Source organism: Manis javanica, chromosome 9 (assembly GCF_040802235.1).
Source record: "Manis javanica isolate MJ-LG chromosome 9, MJ_LKY, whole genome shotgun sequence".
Taxonomy (NCBI): Eukaryota; Metazoa; Chordata; class Mammalia; order Pholidota; family Manidae; genus Manis; species Manis javanica.
In genome coordinates, this window is record NC_133164.1 from 8,625,357 (window position 1) to 8,652,566 (window position 27,210).

General features: G+C 38.7%; 1 protein-coding gene across 6 annotated transcripts in view; it reads left to right on the forward strand.

Annotated features, from left to right (window-relative positions):
- Positions 1-27,210, forward strand: part of FGF14 (fibroblast growth factor 14) — a 562,413-nt gene that overhangs the window by 437,689 nt on the left and 97,514 nt on the right. For all 6 annotated transcript variants that reach the window (XM_073212385.1, XM_073212389.1, XM_073212388.1 and 3 more), the window contains one exon: positions 5,570-5,673. In XM_073212385.1, coding sequence (XP_073068486.1) covers positions 5,570-5,673 — 104 coding nt within the window. The remainder of the gene's footprint in view (positions 1-5,569; positions 5,674-27,210) is intronic.

Consider the following 27,210-nt stretch of genomic DNA (forward strand, 5'->3'; position numbering starts at 1 on the left):
ATTCTGGTGTCCCTCATTCAATTGTCGGTGTTTTCCTTTCCCATTTTCTGTTTACACTGGCATCTCATTCTTTTTAATTTAGCACATTAGTTCTAAAATAGGCACACTTTTTATTGCTGAGAATTAGTGAAAACAAAAACTGATTGTATTAGAAATATTTTAGCACATTTCACTAGTGGTTCAGGAGTGGCTATGAATCTTTTCTTTCATTTGCCACTTGTCCATCATTTGTAGAACATCATTCCATGAAAAGAAGGGGCGATTCAAATACACATAACCAACTTATAGATACTTCCTGTTTTAAATTCTAGTAATCAAATTTTCAGTAACACTGAGAGCAGCTAATGATACAAAGTAGATTATTTTTACATTAATGTTGTTGCATGAAATGTTACTATTTTTCTAGCCATCATGTTTATTTTTTTTTACTTTGGGCATGACTTCATTTTTTATTTTTCTTTCAACTTTTTAATTTTTCTTGGTTTATCTACACTTCCTCCTTTTCAGTTTCTAATATCTTTCTCTCTTTGTGTCTACTATGTTATCCTTTGGTACTTTGAACTTTTCCCTGTCATATATTTGTTTGTGGGAAATATTTTTTGGCCTTCTTTTTATTTAGAAAAAGAGAAGGTCCAACAATTCAGACACAGGAAAGAAAGAAGGCATTTTTATTCATTAGACCAGTGTCAGCATTGTTTACATGTTAGGATTTTGATATTAGGTTGAAGCTTTTAACATAATCAGTATTTGACCATCTTTGACCTACAAAAGATGTCAGTTTCTTCTGGTTCCAGCTAATACATGTATGTCTGCTCATTTTCTCTTCCCTATTGTTAACTCCTTACCCTTTCTCTGATGAAAGGCATGCTCTTTTTCTTATGTCTTGCTGTTGTAGGGGTCATGGACTTCAGAAATTCACAAATTCACATGTCTTTGATGTTCTCTGATTTTCTTGGCCAGGGTCTAGTAGATCATGAGAACTAGTTTTCCATAACTCTGATCATTATAAGACCAATGACACTTTGATTTATCAGACTGGAGGCTGATGTCATCCATTATGACAAAGTTTTTCATAAAAGGAAATCAACTAGAGCTGCATGAAAGTGCTGCTCACTTGGATTTCTTGGAAAAATCATTTCCTTCAGACAAAACTTTTTTCCTATCTTCTTTGGTTTTTGTAATTCCAATCAATTTGGTTATTTTTAATGTTGGGAATCAATGTCCAGTTAAGAAGTGGTTAAGTAGACACTGTCTTTTAAAAGCATATTGCTACAGAATTGAATAAACAACATAATATTTTCTAAACTGTGAAAGTACAGATATAGATATTATGTACATATGTATGCGTACTGGCATCTGGTTATCTGAATGATACTACCACTAAACTGGAAAGCTGAGACACTAAAAGACACTTGACCTTCTGTTCTCTAAATACATGGGGCTTCTTTCCTCCTATTGTGTAACTACCCTGAAAGGAACAAGAATCTCTGGGTCACTTAAAATCCCCTCTAATCCCTCTCAAAGCTGGTGAGGAACAGCTCTGGCACGGAAGCTGGGACAGGAGCCCGTGCCACAAACAAATCAGAACCAGATCACGGCGCCCTCACTCGTGTGACTTAGATCTCTGTGCAAAGATGTGACCCACACCTTCTTCCCTTACAAGTCACTTTCCATTTTACGTGCCCTTGAAACGAGTTTGGTTAGTTTTGTTACCATTTCAACTTTTGCAAGATCTAGCAGAGCAGAATAAAACAGGCTGAGATTAAGATTTTCTCCTCAAAAGGCTATATAAATGATATGACTATAAAACTGAATAAAACTTGGCCGGATTGTAGCAGCTTTATAAAAACAATGGGAATTACTAATTAACTCTACTTCTTAATTGAAAAACAGAGTTTACAATGAGTTTTAATATAGGTTCCTTTCTTTGCTTCATTACCACAGTCTTAAGAATCTTCAGAAAATCGTTAGCACTGAAAAGTACTCTTTAAAAACGGGAGCGAGCTTCAGAGCTGCTGACAGACGGGTCCTGGTGGGAGTCCTGCCCTTTCGGTTGGAGGAAGGGTGTGATGTGATAATTCACACACACATTCCAGTGTTTGGATAATTTTCTGAATACAAAACAAGGATTAGTTTGCCCATAAATAGGAGCAATAAGGAGAAAGAACTTAAACATCACCCTGCTGCCATTCTGAATGTTATCAAATGACAAAACTAAGGCTTGAACCTCAAATTTTCATGATTTGAGTTCAACACATATCCCACCACTAAACAAGAAATTATTTAGGACGAGGTAAAGTCAGATCATCTTGGTAAACTGCCTTTGCCCAAGTTTAGAGGGGCTGAGAAGAGGGAGGAAGGCCCACAGGCAGGCAGACCTGATACCAGTGACCCCCCCACCCCTCCCCACACCCGGGTTCCGGCCTGACATCTAGAAAGCTCTGGAAGGACAAATGGCCGGAAAATGGTTGGTGATGGATAAGAGAAGGATACTGCAGCAGCCTGACTGCTTATCACTGGCTCCCACGTGCCCTGGAAAGATCCTTCCCAGAAGGAAGTGAGCGCTAGGTTGTGCCATCCCCTCACTCACTTTGGGGGCATATTCCTGTGAAACTTGTAGAGCTTCCCATCTGTCTACTGACCTTCAGCGTTACCACAACCCATGGTCTTTGATGAGGGGGTGACTTTCTTTTCCCCAGGTTGCCAAGGGGTTTTCCTGTGTTCTTGGGCTTCATTGATCCCATTACCAGATTGAAGGGATACTGCAGGCAGAATGAGGCTATAGAAACATCAGTAAGCTATCACTATAGTAACGTCAAAACCTCACACAGACCAGTCCTTCTCACCTTAGAAATTCCTAACCTGATAACATGATATGTAAAAATTGCCAGGTGCTCACAGTGACCACCCCAGCCCCCCAGGCCTTAGGATGGTGGTGGTCACCCTGACTTCATTTAGGATCATTTGAAGAGCTATTTAACCCCCCACCCCTTGTACCCTAAACCTAATCTCAGAGATTCTGGTTTAATTGATCTGGGGTTGGGCCTGGACATCCTATTCTAAAAACACAGCTTGTTTTAAAGTGCATCCAGGGTAGGAAATCACTATGATATGGAGAAACAGAGTGTTACCCAGAATAAACAAAGCAGCACAATCACCTTCATTATTCTCACTCCCCAAGGCTTTCTGACATCGCTTTATGATTATGTAAATACAAAAGGAGTGAAAAATGTGATGATGCCCAATTAATATGAGTATCTGTGGTTTTAATTAGCCCCAGGGATCCAGCGTGGTCAGTCGTGAATGGGCTTCCACAATACAGTGGTATGTTGACTCACTTTCTATTGTCATTCTGTAAATGATAATAACTTTTATCAAATAATTCAGATCCCAAACAAAATCCTGAAAAAAAAAATCCCAGGATGTTTTTTACTGTTAGCATGGTCACTTTAGGCTCTCCTCTGTATGTCTTTCCCCTGCTACATTAGCTTAGTGAGTTCAGGATGCACTTACTGCCTAGGATTATATCATCTGTCCTCCACCAAATAATGGTGCCTACAAATCCCATTAGGGGTGTGCAAGGTTAGAGTCATTAAGTTTGAGTAGGTCAGGCTAGCCTTCTTGGCATGGACAGGCATGTAGTTATGTATTCCTCTAAAAACTTTTGCACATAAATTAAGAATTATCCTATGGTACCTATCCTTTCAAAATACAAGAGAGATGGGATAATGCAGGTGTTCTGGACAAGAGTGAAAAAAGTCAGTCACCTTCTTCCACGAAGAAGGAATCCTGAGAGTCACAGTGATACTGGTACCTCATGCTATTCAACAACTGCACAGTTGTTTTTAATATTAAACAATAGCAATAAATAAACCTAGACTCTTTCCTCCATAAGGATATAATAAGCCCATAGAGTTCTACAGAAGACAGTCCGATGTTAGTCTGCATCGTGAAAGCTGATGTCCACCCCGCCATGTATGCCCCTGAGTATTCTTGTGGGCATACTTAGCTATGACCATGACCTGCTGTTTTCCTTTCATCACAGGTACCTTGAGACTGGGATCTGTAATGTGTAATCATTGGAAGAGAGGGTATAATTTCCCACACCCCATTTAGAGAAAACATGTCCCTTGGAATAAAGTACAATTTAAAACACCCACTTTTAATTATGTGCTGAGTAGATCCATGGATTGAAGTAAAAATTGCCCACATTTTTCAAATTACTTGTCATTTGTAGAATATAGTCCAGAGCCTAAGCCTAAGATATCTCATTTATACATTTACGTCAACGTTTTATTGCTGCCATTGCCTATTCTGGCCGGGCGCTACGGCTTAGAATTAGTCTTGAATTAAGAACTTGGATGGGACAGAAAACCTCACAGAGGATGATCAGTGGTTCTCTCATAAATGTATCCAGAATAAAGCTGCCAAAACCATCAAGAAGTTAAACTAACAACGATGATAGAACACCCGCTAAATGATCAGAACGTAAGCCTGGCATGGAAATGCCTTAAGACTTTTAAAAATCAATCCTAACATTGTGTTCTGCAATGTGAAAAAAATATAAAATGATATATAAAATATATATAGCTATATAGTTAAAATATACTATAAATATACTATAAATAATATAAATATATAATAATATAAATATAAGAATATAATATAGACATATAAAAACAAATATGTAACTATAAAAATACATAAATATAGGTAAATATATAATGTAATATAAGTAACATATACTTATACTGTAATGTATAATGGAATGTAAGTATAAGTAACATAAATACTATATAGTTTATATACATTTTAAAATATATGTATTTATATAAATATATATAAAACTGAAAATATACAAAATAATTTTGTTGTCAATAAGGGAAGAAAAACATGGAAACACAGAAGAGATTTTATCTCTAAGGTGGATAAAACTAAATACTTTTCCCTCTTATTTTCACTCATAATTCTATGAAATATTAATAAAGAAAATTGTTGCTTTAAAATTCACGTACTATTCTATGTGATTAGTTCTTCCTAAATTTACCCCCTTGCCAGCTGCACACGTTGTCTGGGCTCTGCTGGTATATCATGTTGGTTCAGCAAGAGTAATTTTGTTTTGCAATTACCTTTTTAACCTCTGGCCTGGCCTGCACTGCAGTACTAAAGCACACCTTCTGCATGAAGACCAGAGTAAGCATCCGACTTGGACCGCTTACACCCTACTCCTCTTTGAGAATCCGCACAGCTCATGTCTTTTGGGCATCAAAGGGCACCAGACACCCTGGTACTGGAATCATGATGGCAGGTGGATTCTGTTTATTCTCCCACCAGCTCTTCAGAATGGCTATAGACAGACTGCTAAGAAGATCTACAAACTGGAGGTCTAGTGCCAATCCTGCAGCAGAAAGGCTTTAATTATAAAGACAAATAAGAGCTAGTTGATTGGAACTTCTAAAAAGGTTGTAACTAAGATGATGTTTCTTAAATAAAAGGGAAAGACAGAAACGTGATGTCGATGCTCTGCTTCTTCCTGCCCAGGCGTGACAGACCCTGTTTATCTTTACAGCACTGTTCAACCTCATTCCAGTGGGACTGCGCGTTGTTGCCATCCAGGGAGTGAAGACAGGGTTGTACATAGCCATGAATGGAGAAGGTTACCTCTACCCATCAGTAAGTTCCAGGCCAGAGATACTGGCCAATTCATTCAATGTTTGCAAAGTGAGGGACAAGAGCAGCAGCGATAGATATGATCGAGTTGTGTCTATTGACGCTGCTATTTTTGCCTTAGTATTTGATCTTTATTGCAATGCTATATATAGAACTGTTTATTCGTTATTCATCAGTATTTGATCACACACACACACACACACACACACACACCTTAAGCAGAAACATTCCCAGGAACCTCCCATAATACATGATCCATTTTCTTCAGCAAATCTGGGAAATCCTATCAAGGAAAATGAAATGTGAGCTGCAGGTAAAATGCTCATTATTTTGGAAGCTTTATCTAAGTTCCCTAAATGGTGTTCCTGCACACAGACCTGGGCCCCTCCATCTGCAAATTGCATTCTGTGGCACAAGATGAATATTCAACATACTGAGAGCCAATCAAACCAGGATTTCCTACCTGTTTTTTTAGGAAAAGTCCAATTCAGATGAAGAACATTTTCTGGATATAACTTTTAGTTCAGATATGAATCCACTTTATTGATTTGATATTTGTCTTGTTATTTTTGCTTCTTCTTTTTCCCTCAAGTAATTTTTGAGATGTTTAAAAATTATTAGAGGCCGTATCTGCCATAGCCTCTAGTCCTATGTCTGTTGATGATTTTATCATTGTTGTGCTCTGGTATATGTGTGGCTATCATGGGAAATGTGAAGATTTTATCTTTTTGCTACTGAGGGAGATGCTTTCTATTTTTTGGTGATGAGTTTGCACATGCACGCCTGTTCTTTTAAACATAGTGTACATGATTTTGAGTCTGCGTCTTGACTAAAATGCAATACTGGTTATGGTCCATGCAATCCAAGCAGTAATGCAGGAGCGAATATGGGGAAGTTACCAGCTGCCTGGTCTGGTCTCCAGCATCACGTGGCCTCCCGCCAGGAATCTGGTCTCACGCTGTGGGCTAGGGCATCTGAACCACGACGTGTCCCGCTGGCGACTTCCGGCTCATTTTTGACCCATTTTCTGCTCTCCACTCCCTAGTTGCTTGGCTTCTGGGCCTCCCCTTTGGTAGCTTGACTCACAGATTTTGCTTTTCTCCTCTTCCCATCTTGACACTTTATTCTGAAGCCTGGATCTAGTAAAAGGCGCTCGATTCTCCCAGACGCTTACTACCCTCAGCCGTCTTGGAGGTAAAAGATTTAGATAAAAATCAAATGCAATTCCAATCTTTACTAATACTTCATAGTTAAGGCATTCTATTTATTTCAATGTAACGAAATGTGTCATTCAAATAGTTCAGCAAAAAGAATGTTTTTGCACATTCATTTATTCCATCAGTTACTGAGAACCTACTATACTACACAGCAATAACTACACTCTAATAGCTCTACCTCTATAATAATAATAATAATGGCTAATATTTACATAGTACACTCTGCCTGACTGTGTTGCAAGCACTTTACAGTATTAGCTCATCTAATCTTGCAGCGACCTATTAAACAAATACTGTTAAAAAGACAGTACAGAGAATTTAAGAATCCATGCAAAGTTGCCCAGGTAGTAAATACAGAAGACAGGATTTGAGCATTATTAGTCTGACTCATCTTTAACTGTTCACTATACTGATTCAGTGCGCTAGACATTTTTCATAATATGGTCTGGCACCTATTCTGACAAGAAGTTATAAACACATGATGATGTAATGAAACCTTTAGGGAATTGTTACCTAGCGAAGCAACTTAACTTCAATTATTAAGAAGTGTAATATGAAACATAATCGGTTTCTTCCAGAGATTTCTCAAATAAAAAAATTAAAAACATAGAAAATTATATTTATTTGGGGAACGTTTGATACTTTTGGTGTTTAACATTCTTAAAGTCTATTACATGTAACATTTGAACTTTAAATTGAAAAAGCCACGACAAATACGGTTCACCCAAATCAGAATTTGGCACTAAGCTGACGATATATTTTAAAAGGAAAACTACAGTCCAAGTTAGGTTTAAAGAGAAATGCTAATGAAAATCTAAGTCTGGGAAATGAAAGAAGCTGTTTTAAGTTTATACCCATTTGAAAAAGATCATCTTCATGTCTGTGCAATGTAAAGTAGGGTCTTATTGAGGATTTAGAATGTAGGCAGTAAAATACTCAAAGTGAATTCTGTTAAACAGAAATCACACTAATGTTTTGTCCTGAGCTACATATTCCTCTATTTGTATTTCAGGAAGTAACTCTCATAATCCCTTGCCATCCAAATGAAGATATTCAGTTTGTCAGATAATTCCCCCTCAGGGAACACAAAAGATGTCTTGTCTGAAATGTAAATAATCACATTTCTGAAGCTGAAGGCACTGGCTCCCTGTGGAATCTTTTCTTCCATGTGACAATTGTCATTTCTCTCATGGTCATAACGATCATAGTATGTAACTTGAAGCCATGTCTCAAGAGATGTAATGTCACATATAAAGAGTTTGCTTGGAGGTAGAACACAGGCTGCAAGGTCGCAGAACAGAAACGGACAAGGACATACTTGGGTTAAAGAATTGGTTGAATATCATGTTAAGGAAAATATGTATTTTGGCCAACTATGAACTATGTAGTTCTGGGAAGAACAGTCAAGTTTTTTTTTTTTTCTGTTCCCAACAACCTGTGACTTTGAAAGACCAAGAAAATCCTCCATAGAAAGACAAGGTTTGAATATAAATTCTGAACACTGAAGAAAAACTTGGAATGAGAGAAAAATATCATTCATTATTTGGGCAGAGATAAAGAATAGTTGAAATCAGAATGTGTTTTAGATATAAGAAAAGGAAGAGGGGGAGGGAGGGAAAGAAGGAAGGCGGACTGATGGATGGAATGTTGGAGCCCCAGGCTGTGCTCAGAGGCCCCTGGGTCCTGGATCCGACAGCCAGGACCTCTGTTGTCATGGCCTAGTCCCCCTGGCTGTCAGCCTTTCGCTCTGTAAAATTAGAATGTTTCCCTGGATGCTTTAAGTTAATTTTTGGATTTAAAATTCTGGTTTTAGTTTGATTGGTTTTTCTGAATAATAAGGTAAAAAATGTACATAAAATATATTAAGATTCCTTATTGCTGTCTTGTCACAGGATGACATAAGATTATTACTTTCAAAACAATGCTGATAATGTTTCTATTACCCAGATGCAGGCATCTGGGGAGACAATAGGCCCTGGTGTTCCCCTGAAAGTAGTGTTTCGTCTGAGTCTCTCCCCCAAGTAACACAGGAGAAAGGAAGACAATCCCTTTACCACTGATTTTTAAAATGAATCAAGAAAATGCACCACTACTGTGCTCTGCAAATAATAGAGCTCAAAAAATTCACCTGGAAAGAGAGAAAAAATGTAGATTCCTTGGATCATCCTCTAGATACCGCAGTTCAGTAGCTCTGATGGGAGGCCAGGAACTTACAGTCTCATAAGGATCCCCCACCACCCCACCTACCCACTGGTGGTGATTCTAAACTGGGTAGCCCAACACTCACATGGCAAGCACTGGTGCAGTGGCCATGGGAGAGACGTGATGGTGGCTTTAGACCAAGGTGGTGAGACTGGAGCTAGAGAGAGTTGGCAGGTGGGCTGCCTGGGGACCACCATCAAATAAAATGAAATTCTTGGTTTCCTAACTTCATGTACCACTAAGATGAAGTTTATAGAAATCTGAAGTAGCTCTGCTCTCTTCTTCATTAGTGCAGCAATGCAGAAGCCCTGGAACATCAAAATACCGTCGCCTCTGTTTGTTGGCATGAACACCCCCCACAACAATAACAGTGTATGTGGGGAGAATGAAGTGTTCTTTGCTTAAGAAAAAATGGTACATGCTGTGTATTCTGTAGGAGCATTTTCAAGGGCCTCAGAGTCCAATCTACTCTGCCTGAGATGGTCTTCTGCTATTACAGTCATATCTTCCAGAAATATTTTCATCAGCCTCTTCTGCAAAGGTGGCCCCACCCTCTGTCCTCCATGTCAGCAGACACCGCTTTTTTCTTGTCTTGATTTGTGTTGCTGTTCTTCCTAAATGTTCCAAGGCTTCCTGGACAGGAAATCCTCAGAGCTGCCTGCCTTGCTCTGTACATCAGCTGTACCTCTTCCTTCAGCAGACTGACAGAACAGGGTGGAACAATGCTGTTTTCCTCTTGACATTTGCTCTTCTGTTCGTTACGTAAGTTTGAGGCGTAGAAGTGGAACTGCTTTGTTCTCCATATTGTGGTACCTAATTTCTCTCCAAGTCTTCCCTGGGAGCTGTGCGTATAAAGCCATACATACTCACTCTCCTGTATTCTGTGCTCCCTATGCGAGTTCTCCACCCACCCCTGGTTCCTGTCCTATCTCTGAATAAAATCTATGGCATCTGTCCTCAGGAACTAGTCACTAGGCAACCCAGGCATGGTACCCTACCCATGTCTCCTGGTGTTTTTTTCTTCAGGCACCAAGAAGTGCGTGGGATTAATCAAACGATCTGAGCTGCAGCAACCATTACCAGCCACAAGTATCCATCGTAGGTGAACCCGCGGGCCTTAGTAGCATCTGGGGACTGCTCATCCTGGGGACTGGCCTTTTGTACTCTGATGTGACCCCTGGGGATGGGAGACAAAACTATAATCAAGCAGGGTTCCAATTTCATCCGGTTACACAGAGGTGTCCCTTTCAGATGGAAATTCTTCCATCTTTCATCCTTCAGTGCTCATGTCTCTGAATGGGTCAGTTTTCTTATCTTAAAAAGCATATTAAATATGAGGTGATTTATTATAATGTCTCTGTTATTCTAACAGCCTATGACCTTGTATGCTGGTTTTTATGCACAAACACTACCTAATACCTTTTGAATATATATGTACCTAGAATTCATTTATATATACTTGGGTGTATTTCATTGGAATTATGCTTTGTGTTTAAATTATACACACATTTATTCACATGATTATACTTCTGATCAGAGTGTTTCTGTTTCTTTTCATGCAATGTTAAATAATAGCTTTAAAATGTTTACACATGTTTTAAAGCTTTCCTTGCTATGCTCAAAAAATATTTCTTTTTTCATTCAATTTTCCTAAGGTCTCTTCCACAGTATGATTCAGTTGGATATATTACCGAGGTTGAAAATGGCTATTATCCTTTCTTGGTATTTTGGCTAAGATAATTTATAGTAATAAGGAAGGAAGAATGGCACTTCAGTTAATAATCCCCCCGTGTTCACATGATTCCCCCAACACTGAGCACCAGGGTTGCACAGAGTACAATCGATCGTGAGAAAGGCAGGAATGGAGCCCTCACCAGAAGAAAAAGGCAATGGAGAAAAAATGCAAATGGTAGACTGCAAATAACTAATTTGAAGTAGCCTTTTAGACAAAAGAAAAATAGGAAACGTCCCATTATCCTATTGTTAGGTTGAAGTAGACAACAAAAAGAAGTAAGCGTACTTTCAGGCTCTCCGAGGTACAGGGTGACTCTATGGGGTATGACGGAGGGAACTGGGGTTCAGGTGGAAAAGACCCTGGGAGCTTAGGAGGCAGAAGAGGGACTAAAAGAGGAATGGAAAGGAATAGAGACTGCAAATCGGTGGAAGGAGGGTGCATTAGGCAGCATTGGGGTAAGGGGAGAGAAGAGAAAGAAAGAGGAGAGGAGAGGAGGAAGACAGGGATGGGAGGGAAACGGGGGGCACCCCAGGATAGGAGGGGGGAGGCATATCTGCTGCTCAGGCGCCTGACCCGGCCTCAGCCCCTCACTCCCAGCAGAGGAAACAAAATCCTCCCTCTGAAAGCCCACTTAGTCTCCAGCCACCCCCGAAGTGCACGTTATTGGGCTCCCCCGCCCCTAACCTCCTCTCCAGAGAGCCAGCCGAGCCTGGCTGATGTTGTTCTCCAAGCAAGGAAACCACATGGTCATGTTCAACTTCCAGAGAATCACACCTGTGACAGTGAGAATTCATGGAGGATGTGGCTGTGTGAAAACCTTGCAAAAGTCCAGGTGAGGGGTGCTGAGTCTATGCAGTGTTACTCAGCCTTAAAATAAAAGGGCAATCCTGCCACTTGTAATAACATGGATGAGCCCTGGGGGATGTAATACTAACTAAAATAAGCCAGGTAAAGAAAAATTTAGCCACATCAAGAAAAAATTGTATGATCTTACTTATATGTGGAATCTAAACATTCAAATGCACAGAAGCAAGAGTTAGGGGAGATGGGGGACAGAGAAAAAAGGAGAGAAGACCAAATACAACTTGCAAACTGTAAACATTTGTTTTGGACGGCATAAGTGTGCGTGATTGTGTGTGTGTGGGGGGCGGGGGGGTCATGTGTGTGTGCAATGTGCTCTCTGTGATTCAGGGGGCCATGTACTCTATAGTCTACAGTTTGGTCCAGTGACAACTTCTCTTTAATTTTGTAAAGGAAGAAACTATTCACATGATAACTTTGTTTCTGGGCCTAGAGATCCTGGTGTTGGCAACCTCTGAAAGAAGGGGCTGGAAGGGAAGAAAAATATTTGAATGTGTTTTCTGAGGAGTTGCAGAAAGAACTCGTGGTTGTCTGGCTCTGGGGCATGACCGCCACACCCACTAATATGACTACGTCAGAACTAGGTGAGCTGTGATGCTTTTCATGGAGAAAACAGCCCCCAGGAGAAGGGGTTCAGGTGGAGGATGAAGCCATGGTCAGAGTAGGGTACAGGGGAGCCGGGCGGGTTATAAGCCTACTGGATGACTCCTGGTGATGACAAAGCTCATTTATCCTACAAGAATCTCGTCTAAGGGCTGTTTTAGGAATAGTGGGTGGCTGTTTTCCTTTTCCTCCTTAACGTGGGTCAAAGATGAAGAAATGGGGTCAATGACATCAGCATGGCTGAAGTTAGACATTAGAAAGAACTTTATTAAATAACATGACTTCTTGAGAAAGCTTTCAACTATGTTTTACTTGATTCCCAAGTATACAGAATCAATAGAGGTGATGTCAGACACTGGGTAATAGATCGGGGAACTAACAGAGGTAGAACATGTGCCTTTATAAAAATTATGCTAATGATATGGGTGAGAAATATCAGATCTTCAGATATTCCCATGTGGTCCACAATCCTCCACATACATAGATTTATTCAGATAACATTGTAAATATGCAGATCCCAGGACATTAACCTAAAAGATTACAATTCAGTGAGTTCTATATGCCCCAAGAATCAGAATTTTGAATATGTACCCCAGGTATTTCTAGTGCAGACACCTGAGGGGTGGACTTTTTTTTTTTTTTTGAGAGGGCATCTCTCATATTTATTGATCAAATGGTTGTTAACAACAATAAAATTCTGTATAGGGGAGTCAATGCTCAATGCACAATCACTAATCCATCTCAAGCCTAATTCTCATCAGTGTCCAATCTTCTGAAGCATAACGAACATGTTCTTACATGGTGAATAGTACAAGGGGATTCATCACAGAAACTTTCAGTTTTGATCATGCATTATGAACTATAAACAATCAGGTCAAATATGAATATTCGTTTGATTTTTATACTTGATTTATATGTGGATCCCACATTTCTCCCTTTATTATTATTATTATTTTTATTTTTAATAAAATGCTCATGTGGTAGGTAGATGCAAGATAAAGGTAGAAAACATAGTTTAGTGTTGTAAGAGAGCAATTGTAGATGATCAGGTGTGTGCCTGTAGACTATGTGCTAATCCAAGCTAGACAAGGGCAATAAAACATCCACGGATGCAGAAGATTTCTCTCAAAACAGGGGGGAGGGGTTCTAAGCTTCACCACTGTTGTTCCCAATTTCTCACCTGATGGCCCCCCTGCGACTGTGCCTGTCTTAGGTTGTTCCTCCCTTGAGGAATCTTACCCGTCTCTGGCTAACCAGTCATCTTCCGGGGCCATACAGGGAGATGTAAAGTTGGTAAGTGAGAGAGAAGCCATATTGTTTGAAAAGGTTACTTCTTTGCAGATTTATGCCCTGTGGTTTCTATGCCCAGCACTTGTCTCGAGGTATCTTTACCACCTGGAGGAATTATGATACTCTGTAAATTCGATATGAGGCATGAATTCTATTTAAGGGTTGTAATTAGGAAGGAAGAAGAAAAGCTATAGAGGTAGCAGATTAAAGAAAACATGGGAGGATTGATTATTTCTTTGACATATCTTCTTGTAGAGTAACTTAAGCATGTATAGGTTTTAAACTACTAACTAACTTGCGCACCCATATTAACATAATAGGAATACGGTGACATAAACAATGCAAATCTATAATTACCAGCCATCTCCAGTGAAGCCAAGAAAACCAGTTAGGCACCCTAGGCATTCATGAAAATTAGTCTATGATATGATGGATATTGTCCAACTGTACTTGAACAGTCTGAGAAAAGTCAGACAAATTAAAGCAACCCATTTCTGGGATCTGTTCACATCCCATATGTTCTTTTAACCATAGATAGTCTATAGTCATAGGATTTTGGAGCACTACAACTTGCACCTGAGGGGTGCACTTTTGAGCGCTACCTTCCCTGCGGACCAAGGAGCTGCCCTTTGAGCGAGTGCACGGACAGAAGGCCTCCCTGCGGCTTCTCTGCTTAATCTGTGGGAAGAACACGACAAGAAACGTGTTCTTGAGCATCAAGATGGTACAAAAAAAGACAGGAATTTTGCATAGACTTGAGAAAATGAAATAAGAAAAACCATAAACAAAGTAGGACATTGAATTTCAAACCAATAATGGCTCATTTTCAATCCTGAAAAGAAAGGTAGACTCCCTCATGCAGAGCTCGGGAGAAATCAGCCTGAGACAGTCGGTCTAGGGGCCCCCTGGGTACCTGCCGAATTGAAGGGGTGATTCAGAACAGGGGCTTCCTGTCAGAATACACTTCTGAGGATACAAATCTGGGTTGCTTCAGAAGTCAACACTTTTTAGAATTAAAAGGAATTCTAATGAAATAAATATACCAACATAGGTTTAATAAATTGTTTATTTTTCCTAACCCTGTATTTCTTCTGAGACAATTTTGATTTCCTCCAAGCAGGGCCTTCCAACAGAAGTCCTTTTCCTGGAATAGAGGAGACTTCTTTCTCCTTCCCTAGGTGGTGAGCAGGACCCTGGTGTTGAGCCCACCCTTGAATTTCTTTTCTGGGTCCTGGATATAGTGGGTTGATCCCATATGGACCCAAGAAAAAGTAAACACCTATGTCTGATAACAAAAGACTGTGAGAAATACATGGAAATCCAATTCTACTCAATATAATTACTCAACGCTTAAATAGAGGCCGGAGAGTCAAGTACTTGGTGGGATGCATATAATCATGAGTTCGTATATTTGCTCATTCAACAAACATTTGTTTGCCTTCCAGTGACAGCTATTGTTCTGTATGTGCTGGGACTTCAAAGACAAGTCAAGAATTCCTGGTTTAAAAACAAGACCAAAATAACCCTGAACACCCAATAGATGGGAGGTCATTTGGACTGCGTCTTGATTAGATGAATTCTAAGGCTCCTATCTTTTCTCAGAATCTGTGATTCCATGATTATATATTTGTACATTTCCTATCACTCTTTCAATAGTGATGGATTTGTAGGAAGTCTTCAATCTGTAGTGCCTGATTGATTATTGTTAAGGCGCAATAAACGTCACCAGAAAATTTTATTAATTTATTCCTTGAATGTCCTTTTATTCATATTTATTATGCATGTTACTTACCGTTTTTCCCCACTGAAAAACTTAAGCATCAGCAAAGAATATATGAGTTTGTTTATTCTCAAGTTAGAATTGCAGAAAAGTGCTATTTACACATTCCTTTCCCTGAAAATGCAGGGTAAACCCACAGAGACAGCACTCCGATAAGCAGTGTTTGCATTTTAACATGGTTAAATATGCATTAATAAGGTGAATGGTTAAGTCTTCACCTTAAGAGAGAATCTCAGGTCAAAAAAATAAAACCTGATTTTTAATAAACATTACTACCACTTGAACTTGGACATTTTAAAGCAAGCACATCAATAATAATTACAGAAAAAACTTTATTTTTTCCATATGTTCATAAAATGGCATAAAATGCTTTGTTTTTTATGTTTCATTTTAGTGTCAAAGAGAAAAGAATCATTGCAGTTTGCAATTTACCCTGACTTTCTCTAGGGTGAAAACTGCAAAATACTATAAGGAACAACAAAGTTTACTTTTGATTAAAGTATCTCAATTTTTTATGATCTGCATTTATAGGGGGTGGGTAGTAGATGGTAGATGGTGAAAGGAATTGTTATAAATAAGGAGTTGTAATAACGACCTAAAAAATGGAGTCCTAAAATGATAAACAGTATTTTAGAATGAGCCATCTCTTTGTTTTCATTTTTACATCAAGAAAAAAAATTTACAAAAAACTGCATAAATGTCAGGAAGGCCAATAGACTCTGCAGTGGATGACAAATCAGCTTTAACATTAAAGCAACAATGAACAGCTACTAAAATCTGGGCAAAATTCTGCTCCTTTAAAAATTGTTTGCATATGCGGAAGGCCTCATGATTGAAACTGTCACACGTCAGCCACCCAAGTTGAGTTGATGAGCTCTGTTTCTGATTATTTCACTTTTAGAGAGTTCTGTTTCTTCTTACCTCTGGTGGTGGGATTGCATGTGAGCTGCCCACCAAGAACTCTGAGAGCCCAAGATCCAGGGGTGTCCGAGCATTCCTCACAGCAGCCCCCATCATTTACAACCCATTTCTTAGTCACTTGGGAATTCATGAGAAAAATAATTTGTGAATAATTCATAAAAATATGATAAACAACCCTATTTTTCTTTTTTTCCAGAGAAAGAACTATAACAACCTTTATTGAGAAGACAAATTGTGTCTTCTTCTTCCCATATTATAGACTAACCATTGGCAAAATCATTCCTTTGCGGACAGTTTTCATTGTTTCCTCTTCTATATGCTCTTTCTACTGATTTTAGAGCTCTAGTATTATTGGAGGAATGATGACCATTTACTTGACTAAAAATATTGGCCACATCTCCTTTCCAACGCTACCTATCAACCCGTATTGATGCAACATATACTAGAACCCAGAGAAATAATGGTGAAAAAGACCACTACGGCCTTGTGGACATTATGATTTCCATACATGTGATTTCCATGCACAATGTCAGTGATTTCTCCATTTCCCTCCATTATGGAGGTGTGTTTTGTGCTCTGAGCTACTGAGGGTTTCACTGAATGTTGGCTGTTTGTCTTAAGACAATGTGTTCAGTTTGGAATGCAAGTTCATGCGTGGACTTCTGAACAAGGGTAGTAGGTCTCTTAAGAGTTTCCTTTTGAGTTAGATAATTGGTTTTAAGATCTGATGACTATCTGAAATGAAGAAAGGTGAGTCGCTTGTTCATAGGCATGTTCCAGTCCATGCAAAGGCATCATAATTGGTTGTTATCTGCTGTCCCAATAGAGGCTGAGACTGAATGGAAACAAGATATTTTTGAGAGGTGTTGGAATGACTACATCTCTGACAAGATGGAAATATTTTATTTGGTCACGAATCCTGGGCCCAGGCTACTATTTAGAAGAAATAGGTATGTGGGAAACAGGAAACATTTTTCTGCTTTCCTTTGAAGCTGGTCCAACTAGTACCTAAAGGTACTAACCTGACAATGGTGAATATTGGTTTCTGTCATGAGAGAAGCATTCACTGATGTTATATAATAAATTAACTGAATGCCCTTCACAAGTGTGCAGTGGCAGAGGGTTGATCCTCAATGACTCCCCATTATTGTAAACTTCTCCAACGATGTCATCTGTCTCTCAGCTGTGCGCTCTTTATGACTTTGCTTCCACTATCTAAACTTTAAACTCACTGCGTAAGAGATCCTTATCATGGCCAATAACTTTATTTTTAACTGATACTCTGTTAATGGTTCAATCGTGTTGGTTTCCTGGCTGTTTTTCAGACACACCTTTGAAGAAATAAGTATCTCTCTTGCTTGTAGGTAATAAAGAGTAAAGTTATGACATGAGGATATGTTATTTTGAGAGCTGCATATTTATTTGCTTATGAAAAACAACTGTTTTCATTAGAAGGCATGTTAGATGCTCACAATGCAAAGATACAAATTCATTTGCAAGCACCTCCTCTGTATTCAAGACTTGTAACTCACATTATTTTTCCTGTTGTGTTAAGTGGTAAAAAATTATGTGACTTTGAAAGAAATTATGGCATCTACTGCACTGTTATTTAAATGTTGCCATTTAACGTTTTGCTTTCTATCCTATAACCATCAATTAATTTTATCCATAGAAGCAGTGGAGATTGCCTTGGTATCAATAATCTCCAATTGGATAACTCTACCTACCATTTAAGGTGTCCAATATGTCTGAATTCTATACTGTTTTCATCCCAATATCAAATAGAATTCTATATTTCTAGTAATATCAATAACAGAAAACCAACTTTTAAAGTGTTCAAAAGTTCTCTAGACAACTCTTATTTAGAGACAGCATAAAAGACAATATCTTAATGTCCACAGAGAAAGAAACTCTAATGTGCAAAATCAAACTAAAATAAAGGAGGAAATTATTAAGAAATCGGTCCACAGGTGCCATAAGTGAGTTAGTTATTTTCCTAATGCAGTTTGAGTCCTTTAAAAGACTACTTTATAGACTTAGTAAAGCCAAATGTATACCCAGGAGAAATAGCAGTGAGCCTTTATTTAATTTAAAATTACATTTCATGAGAGGGTTTGCACATTGAAATGGGGAGACAGAAGAATTGCCTTAGGCAAGAGTTCCCCTGTGTTTAGCTAAAAAAATCAAATAACACCTTGTAGGAATTTGGATGCAGGAAAAGTTCTTATTAATTTCTATGCATCATTCATGCAATAACAATAACCAAAAAAATAAAAAGGAGAACTCATGTCAGCAATATGTGAATGTTGAAACACACAGGTGTCCAGTCATACTTAGGTTCTCTGCCACAAAAGGCGGTCCTGATTTTATTTTGTTCCTGATGGTTATTCTTTGGGACTAATTGGAGATGCCTCAGACTCACTAAACCAATAACCACCAAGGACAAAATATGTTCTTTACATTTTTTTGTGAGTAACAATTTCATTAAACATTATGTTTCTCATATGACTGGAGAAAACTATGGCATGTGGCACATTGTAGTACCCTCATTTCAAATGATCTAATGTTCCAATCATTTTCTTAACAAGAGACTTGCCCAAGGGTCTGCATATCTGGAAGTGACCGTGCACAGATGGGTCCAACAGTCGTGGTTAAAATTACCTTAACCCTTGGCTCAACACCTAACTGTATTCTCTATTGATGTTAGTGTTCTACCTGAGAGCATCTGAAAAGCTGTTACTTTTTACTCTGAAAAAAAGTGGTAGATTGCAATGCTGGTTCCTTGAGGTGATTTTTCCTTTGAGATAATGAGAACAGCAATAGGTGAAGAAATGCAATGGCCAAGTTCTGTAGATGCAGAAAATGCAAAACCTCAGGGTAATTTCTAACACATTAATGAATTGTTTTTGTTAATTCCACTTCAGAATGAGTTTGTTGGGGGGTACTTCAATAACCGGAAGTGGTAAATGTGGAGTACCTGGGTATGCTACCACGGGGAAAGGAAAGTTATTTTTCTATGTGCACTGTGTACTGCGGATGTGTGTATAGTTATTCTATAATCATAAACTACTGAGAAATACTCTTTGCCACATGCAATGAAAAGGGTTTACACCTAGAAATTAGCATTCTAATATGTACATGTGGGTGTTTTTCCCTTAGTTATCATTTAGACAGTTTCCCACAGACTCATTGTGAAGTACAATGAAATTAAAATCCATCTTTAGGGATATTGTATAGGACCTATAATTCACTGCTTCTGTTGTTTTTAATGTTTCAAAGGAAAATGCCATATATGATTCATTTCTTAGACACACAACAGAGTGGGGCCAATAGGTGGACAGGTATAATGGGAGAAGAAAATACCCAACTCCGAAGAGTAAATGAGAGCTGGCAATGCCACCAGCACTCATTTAAGCCTTCGTGCCTTCTGGGTGACCTTGAGAATTCTGAGTGACTTTTTGTAACATGATGATGACATTTGAAATGATTTCCAAGGAATAGATGAAACACTCATTATGTTTTCTTTAATCTCCTGATACTGTGATTATGTTCTTGTGGGATGATGGCAACTAATTACATTAGGTCAACAACTACAGGCATGCCTGTCGTACACACATTACGAACAAGTCAGAATTTCCCCAGCCATGTATGTAGCTGGCCTGGTGGGCACAGCACCAGCCCCCCTATCTTCTTCTCTCTGACACTTCTGCCACAGGGACGTCCCTGTCCTTCAACACAGGTTAGCAGGCAGAGTGGGTGCTCTATCTCCTCGATTACCTATCTAAGGATCCCTCTTCAAAATTTTAGGGAGACTAAAATTATGACGTCTGCAGAAGGCATTTACATTTACATTTATCCACGAGTGTGTATACATACTTGTTAAAATCTCAAACAGAGTAAAGATTACATTGAAATACAAGGCCCTTCAAAATAGTGCTCACACAATTTGAATACTTGTAAGAGGTCTGAGAGTGTCATGGTTTTCTAAGTTTTCTGTTTAATGTAGTCTAATGAGTTTTAAAGAGAAAGAAATAGCCTTTCCTATGTAGTATTCTAATAATTAAAGCGACAAGCCCATAGGGAAGAAATTCTGGAGTTTTGGGGCCAGAGTCTTTTTTTTACGGTTTATAACTCAGCTCACTTCCCTGGTGGACCTCAGAGTTTATCTCATGCCTGCACTTGTTATCACTCTTTCTGTTAATGCCAGTTGCCCTCACTCGGACTCTGAGATGACCTAGATACAATCCCATGAAAGTAGAGCTCATAAATTAACATTTCCATGCCATCTATTTATGAATCTGAAACTAGATAAAATGTTAATATAATATAAATAAGTATATAATACAACTAAAAAAGTTTCTGCCTTATTCTTAGGCCAACTTTTTACTGCTTTTTTTAATGTATTGACTTGAAACTTAATTAAATGAATTCAGTCTGTGGTTTTTAAGATTTTAAAGACAGCATATCACTTTGGTTTGATAATTATTTTCATAGAACTTGTGATAATCATAATAAAATGTGATAACAATTGTGATAATATGTATCCTTTGTCATATTTTAAGAGGGCCATTTTATCACCTCATTTGGAGAAGACAAACATTTCTCTGGTAAGGTGTATGTGTTTTTATCACATGGGTTATTTTTGAAAATATAATTTATTTGTTTCTGATACATTTCTGTGTCTCCTTAACAGTGATCATCTGTTAGAAAGTTGGCTGTATTTCTGTTTCTATTTGCATGGAAAATACCAGTATTCACATTACTGATATGTATATATTATTAGAAAAGTATTACACCCATATTTAGCTGTGATGCTGTTTTCAGTATATTTTCTATTTGACATTTGTAATTCTGTCATAATAAGGAGTATGTATTTATTTTCATCCCACTTACCAATCAGGGAAATTTCTTTATATCCAGATTGCCAGGATGAATGAAATGTTAATGTTTTCTTGAAAAAGATATTGAAAAAATTAAGGGAAAGCACACCTACAGCTTAACTCCCTGCAAGCTGAAAGGGGGTGGGAACCCAGAGAATAATATTTTAATTCATCTCCATTTTCCTCCCTGCTAAGAACCATAATGAGGTTACTTGTCATGTGCTTGATCTTTGCACAAATTTCTGCTTTTATATCCTTCATTAGTGATTCTCCAGATACTGATAAATTTTCAAAGAACTCATCATATTCATAGGAGCAAAAAGGCGCTAATTCAGATTATATAGTTTTATATTATTGCTCCTGGGCCATATAGTTCATTTTTGGTATTCTTTTTTTGAACTTTTACTTCTGTCTAAAGCATCATGATAGCAGCACTAATGAATTGTATACACTTGGCAAACAAATTAGACACAACTCCTAAGAGATAAAGTTCAAGTGAACTGCACAGAGCAGTCTGGGGAAATGTGGGAAATATGCATGTAGATGCATGCCGACCAGACTGTGGGCACATTGACCAGATGCGTTCACTGACCCTACGCTCTTAATGACACATTGGCCTCTGCTGCCAGCACCCCTCCATAGGGGGCAGTCAAGACTCCTTCCCTGGGGACTCAAAGCTTTCTGCCAACCTCAACTATGAAGTCATCCCCGATCCATGCCCCTACCCCCACCACAGCTTACAAGGAAGAGCAATCTTCTCTCTTCTTTAGACACCCACTATAGGTCACATGTACCTCCTTAACGGCTGTGAGGCCATTCTTTCTTCTCTCATAGACATTTGCTATAAGCCTCAGTTTCTCTCTCAAGTTACCCTTCTCTTCTTTCTTCTCCTGTGTTTCTTTTCCGTCCCTCTCAGCATGCCCACACTATGGTTTCTCTGTCTCCCTGTCTCTACACTGAGACCCTCACCACTTCCTTCAGGTTGTAATTAGTCTCTGCCACTGGGTATTTTCAAGTTAATCATCCACCTTACATATATTTTTGTAAATGGCCCCTTCAGAAGGCTGTTCTTTTCCACGCAGCAGCCATTCATCCTACCCAGCTGTTATAATTACAGGAATGGCTTCCCAAGTTTTCCTATCCAATTAGAACTGTTATTTGTTGTTTTGGAAGTTATGTGCATATAAAGATTTATTCAGCCAACATTTAAGTCTTGCATTAAAAATGCTTCCAACATACAACAGGCTATGAAAACTATTGTGATGATTATTGAAAAACCCAACACATTTCTAAATTTTGACCGACAGTAAACTTTTAAAGAAACTGTTTTCATCAACTAAGATTGTGTTAGGTTCAAGTGCCACATTAATTTTTCTTGTCCCAACCAAACATTTCAAAATATCACTAAACTCTAAAATATCCTATTTATTATTGTATAAGGATTTCCTTTGTAAATGCACTTCATTTTCTGACTGTTTCCTGCACTGTTTGCCATTGTGTGATGTTTATAAAGTCCTGGCAGATGTATGGTGATAGGTACCTCATATGACAAGTCCTTCTGGGCTGGGAGTTCACATTTTGGGTAGCATTATTCAACCAAATACTGGAGAGAACCAACCCTAATGAAAGATTTTCTGGATCCAGATCCATTAAATTTCTGCAGTGTCAGGGGAAAGGGAAGTGTTGGTCTCTGGCACTTACTGCAAAATCTTTCAGATTTCCAACAGCGTAACTCTGCGCTCTGAGGAAATTGCTTTTGATTTGTTGAGGTGTGTTCAAGTACACATGTGTACCTCCATGGAAATTTCTCCCAAGCAAATACTTACACGTGATTCCAGGAAATTATATTATTCCTAAAACAAAAGTCCATGGGCGTGTACACTGAGGATTACATAGTGATTACGTTTTATCACTTAGTGTTTGGGAATTATGAAAGAGACAAAGCCTAACTCTGCTGCCTATTTTAAACCCAGAGCATCCCGTATTATAAAATGGGCAATTCAGTCTTGCCATGGGGGGGAGGATTTAAGAGCAAAAGTAACAGCCATATGTGGGAGAAGGGAACTACGAAATGTGTTGAAAAAAAATTTCAGAGCCTGTAACTCTGTGGTTATAATGGTAAATGGGCTTTAAGTATACATCCTTTATTCACAAGGGCTCTAAAGCAAAAATGTTTTCCATGGAGGACCATGTTCTCATGAATGGTCTTCAAGCCAATTTCAAGGAATGACATCTTTTGATGACAATTAGGATACAGTGAACACATGTCTCGGACAGTGAGCCTATGTGTATGGGTGACATACTGTCAAAAATCACTCATCACATCAGTCTCGCTATGTATCTGGCCTTCCTAGTCTTGCAAATGCTGGTAATTACCAGCAATGGAAGGACCTACTTCCTATGGCTTATTTGTTATGGTTTAAAGAATGTTTTACTTTAATGGTTTCAGTTTGTGTCCTGATGTTTGCAGGAATAGACTTAGAAGACATAGAAAGGTATTTTCATATTTGAAAGGGTCTGTTACCTTTGCAACTCACTCTGTCCTTTACACTCACTGAAATTATTTTCCTATCATGTCCATGACAGGCTTTATAATAGGACACTATAGCTCAGTTTAGTCAATTTCATATAGTGTTCTTTCTCATAATTTAAAAGTTATATATATAGCTAACTGACGTTATTTGTTTTATTTTCATGCCCCACGCTCTTACTTTAAGTCCCAGAGTGGTGGAGGGAGTTCTCTCTGACATGACATTTACTGTCCTCCGCTAGCTGCCATTCCTTCATTGATCACAGACCGGGGCAAAGGTCACCTTCCCAGGTCCTCCTGAAGCCTACTCAGCCATTATTTCTTCCCTACTCCTTTATATCTTGACACATAGTCTTCTGTCCCTTATTATAGTTTATCATAAGGATTTGTCTACAGTGCCATCATCTCCTCTAACTAAGTTGAAATATTCACATTAAGTGCATATTTTTCGAGTTTGTGAAGAATATCACATAACTTCAATCCCCCAAGCATATGGACTTGGAGTCCTAACAAGTGGTGGGGAAGCTGTGAGCATGAGCGTAGCCTCAAAATGAGCCCAGCCGGGAGATGTGGGTCTGCTTTCCTTCTGTTGATTCAGCTCGGTGAGCTCTCGTCGTGTATCTACACAGTGACTGTAATTCACTGTACACTGTATGTGACAATCTGAAGCTGCAGTGTCGTTGGCCCCTGAAAGCTATCTACCTGGGGTACAACGAGGAGGGACGCAGAGTGTTTGGTTTTAGCGCTGGAAGAAAACTGGTTCAGTTGAGTATATCAACGCGGCATGTTGATCTCCAAAACTGTTACAGCCCTAAGGATGTACCTAAGACTCAGTTTACCTAAAGTTAATTTTTGCCCTACTTCCTTATTTTAGAAAATGATCACTCATCAACTCTCTCATTCACTCAGCATATTATACAGGTGCGCGATACACATTTGTCATTGAAAGCCTCAAACACGTGCATGTCTGCGTGTGGAACAACAGTAACTAGGGTACCCATCTGTCTTAGTTTGACCAGGACAATGCTGGTCCACACAAGTTTTTCTGGCATAAACATTAATAGTGCCCTTTCATTCTTAACAGTGTCCAAGTTTGGAGGGTATTATATGGTCACCCTAGCTATAATTATACTTGAAATTATTTTTGTAATACATTTGGATATCGGCATGCATGCTGTGCTGGAAATAAACATTGCTGCAGTCAAAAGAGTAAACGGTGTTGGGACTCTAGTGATGCTCATTGCACTTCAAGCCACCCTGGTCCAGACCTGCCCTTTGACCCCTGTCCCTGCCATCTTCTAGCCCTTTCCTTTTCCTTATATGGTGTAGAGATGAAAATTGTTACTTTTCACACTGAAATAATACTCCTTTATACCTTCCCCCTCCCCCCACAGAACAGCTACCCAGCCATCCAGTAGGCTTAGCCTTTGGATTCCTGAATGTGCTCTGACATTCATCCACCCACTGTCTCCCCTGTGTCTGGATGGAACGTATCCAGGCCACCAGTATTCGTGCCTGTGGGGGTCCTGTGTCCGGGAGCATCGTTATGGCTCCATTTGCCATTTGTAAAACTAACATTTCATGGGTTATAACACCGACGGTGAAGCTTAACCTTATAAAAAGAAGTGCTAATGTGCTGATAGGCAAGAAGGGAGAAAAGGTCCCAGATATCTTACTAAGATGAGGAGAGCAGGGAGAGAGTGAAGACCCAAAGATGGAAGGAGGGTGTGTGACGAGCCCTGTCATCCAAGAGGAGACAGGGACACCGGCGGGGGGACGGGACAGGCACAGCACCTCACAGGGCATCACTGCTTTCCGATCACTTCGCGTCTGAGGTTTCTGAGGAAATACTAGGTCTAAGCCTAAAACTCCGCCAAATGAGCAATAAACTCTAGAGCTGTGTTATCATAAACAGATCATAATATTCTGAAAGAAAACCTGAAATATATCAAAATTGATGTATATTTAATTATATGCATACTTAGTTACACCCCGCCTAGTAATCAGGTGGTTCACCTAAACAACTATAGTATTATTTTCACATGCAAAAAAAGGGTATTTTTTGGAGTCTATTGTACAAAGGTGGGAGGACAGAGACGGAGAAGAAGCAGAAATTCCTGTATGGGTGACTCAGGGGCACTCAGATGATTAAAATATCCACTGGGCCACAGGAAGTCTGAAGAATGATTCAGAAAGAATTGACAAAAATGACGTTTTGTGTGTCCTACAGAAATAGGGGTCATGAGAACCTGGCCACCTTGCAACTGTTACAGGGCCATTATTGATTTTCTAGCTGAATTCTAGGGGCCCAGTGCTCCTGGTCCAGTGCTCAGCCTGGTTCCTGCTCTGCCTCTCGGGACCCTGTCCTGCTCCCAGTCTGAGGTTTCATGGTTTCATGGGAAGATGCTCAACTTATTTGAGTCTAACATGTGGGAATTTCGCCTTATGTATGCTAAGCAGTAAGTAGTATGTCTGTTTAATAGTGAATTAGGTTGGAAAACAAATCTATTAGCTTAACTCTAATTTAAAATAAGCTAACATAATTTCTTTACTTGGAAAAGTTTAGATTCTGAAAAAAAATGACCCATATGGATCTTTGATTTCTTGAAGCTAGTATAGGAGTAGTTGGGATTATTTTACTCTGCTCAGCCAATGATCCTTTGGGGTATCGCCTCATAAACCACTTTCCCCATAGACCATGTTCACAGTGCATTTTGAGTGAATAACATCAAGCAAATGGACAAAATAATAAAATGAGCGATGCAAATGCCATTTTATTTGCTATCAATCTTATTGTATATGCCACATAAGATTATTTTTTAAGCCAAAGGATAACTATTACTAATGGCGGAAGAACCAAATGCCAGTGGGATACATTGTGTCTACACATTATTTAGGCTTCCCTGATTGCATAGTGTCCATACTGGAAAATATAATTAATCCATTATATTCACCCTGAAGGACTTTTCTGCTTGAGCCCCACACATGAAAGTGTAAACTCCTTATTATAGATGATAATTGCCTTGTTAATAATATCTTTATACCAATCCATCTTTTATTGAGAGAGTTGGTTATAAAATATATTAAACATAAAAGCACATATTCTTGATTGTCTCTGGATATAGTTATGAATAGTTAAAGGTTATAATAGCAGATTGTATATGACATTTTAGAGAAGAATGCTCTGTTGTACATGTGTAATTCCCTATTGTTTTATCTGTTTGTCATACATGTAACAAAACAGTGTATTTGCTACTTTGCATGAAAGATTTAAATATAAGTAACAAATGCTTTAACTTAAATCTACTGTTTCTTTAAGTGTGTATTTTCTAAATACCAATTTAAAATGTGCACTTATAAATGTGCATCTTAATTCACATAATGGATCTGGTCATCTAACTACAAAGTGTATCATTATATTAGCAGATAACAGAGTTATTCCACATCACTGAAAACATATTCATAAACATTTTTAAATTATGAGGGAAATAAAGTAATTGACACTTAAGGTACCTATTGTA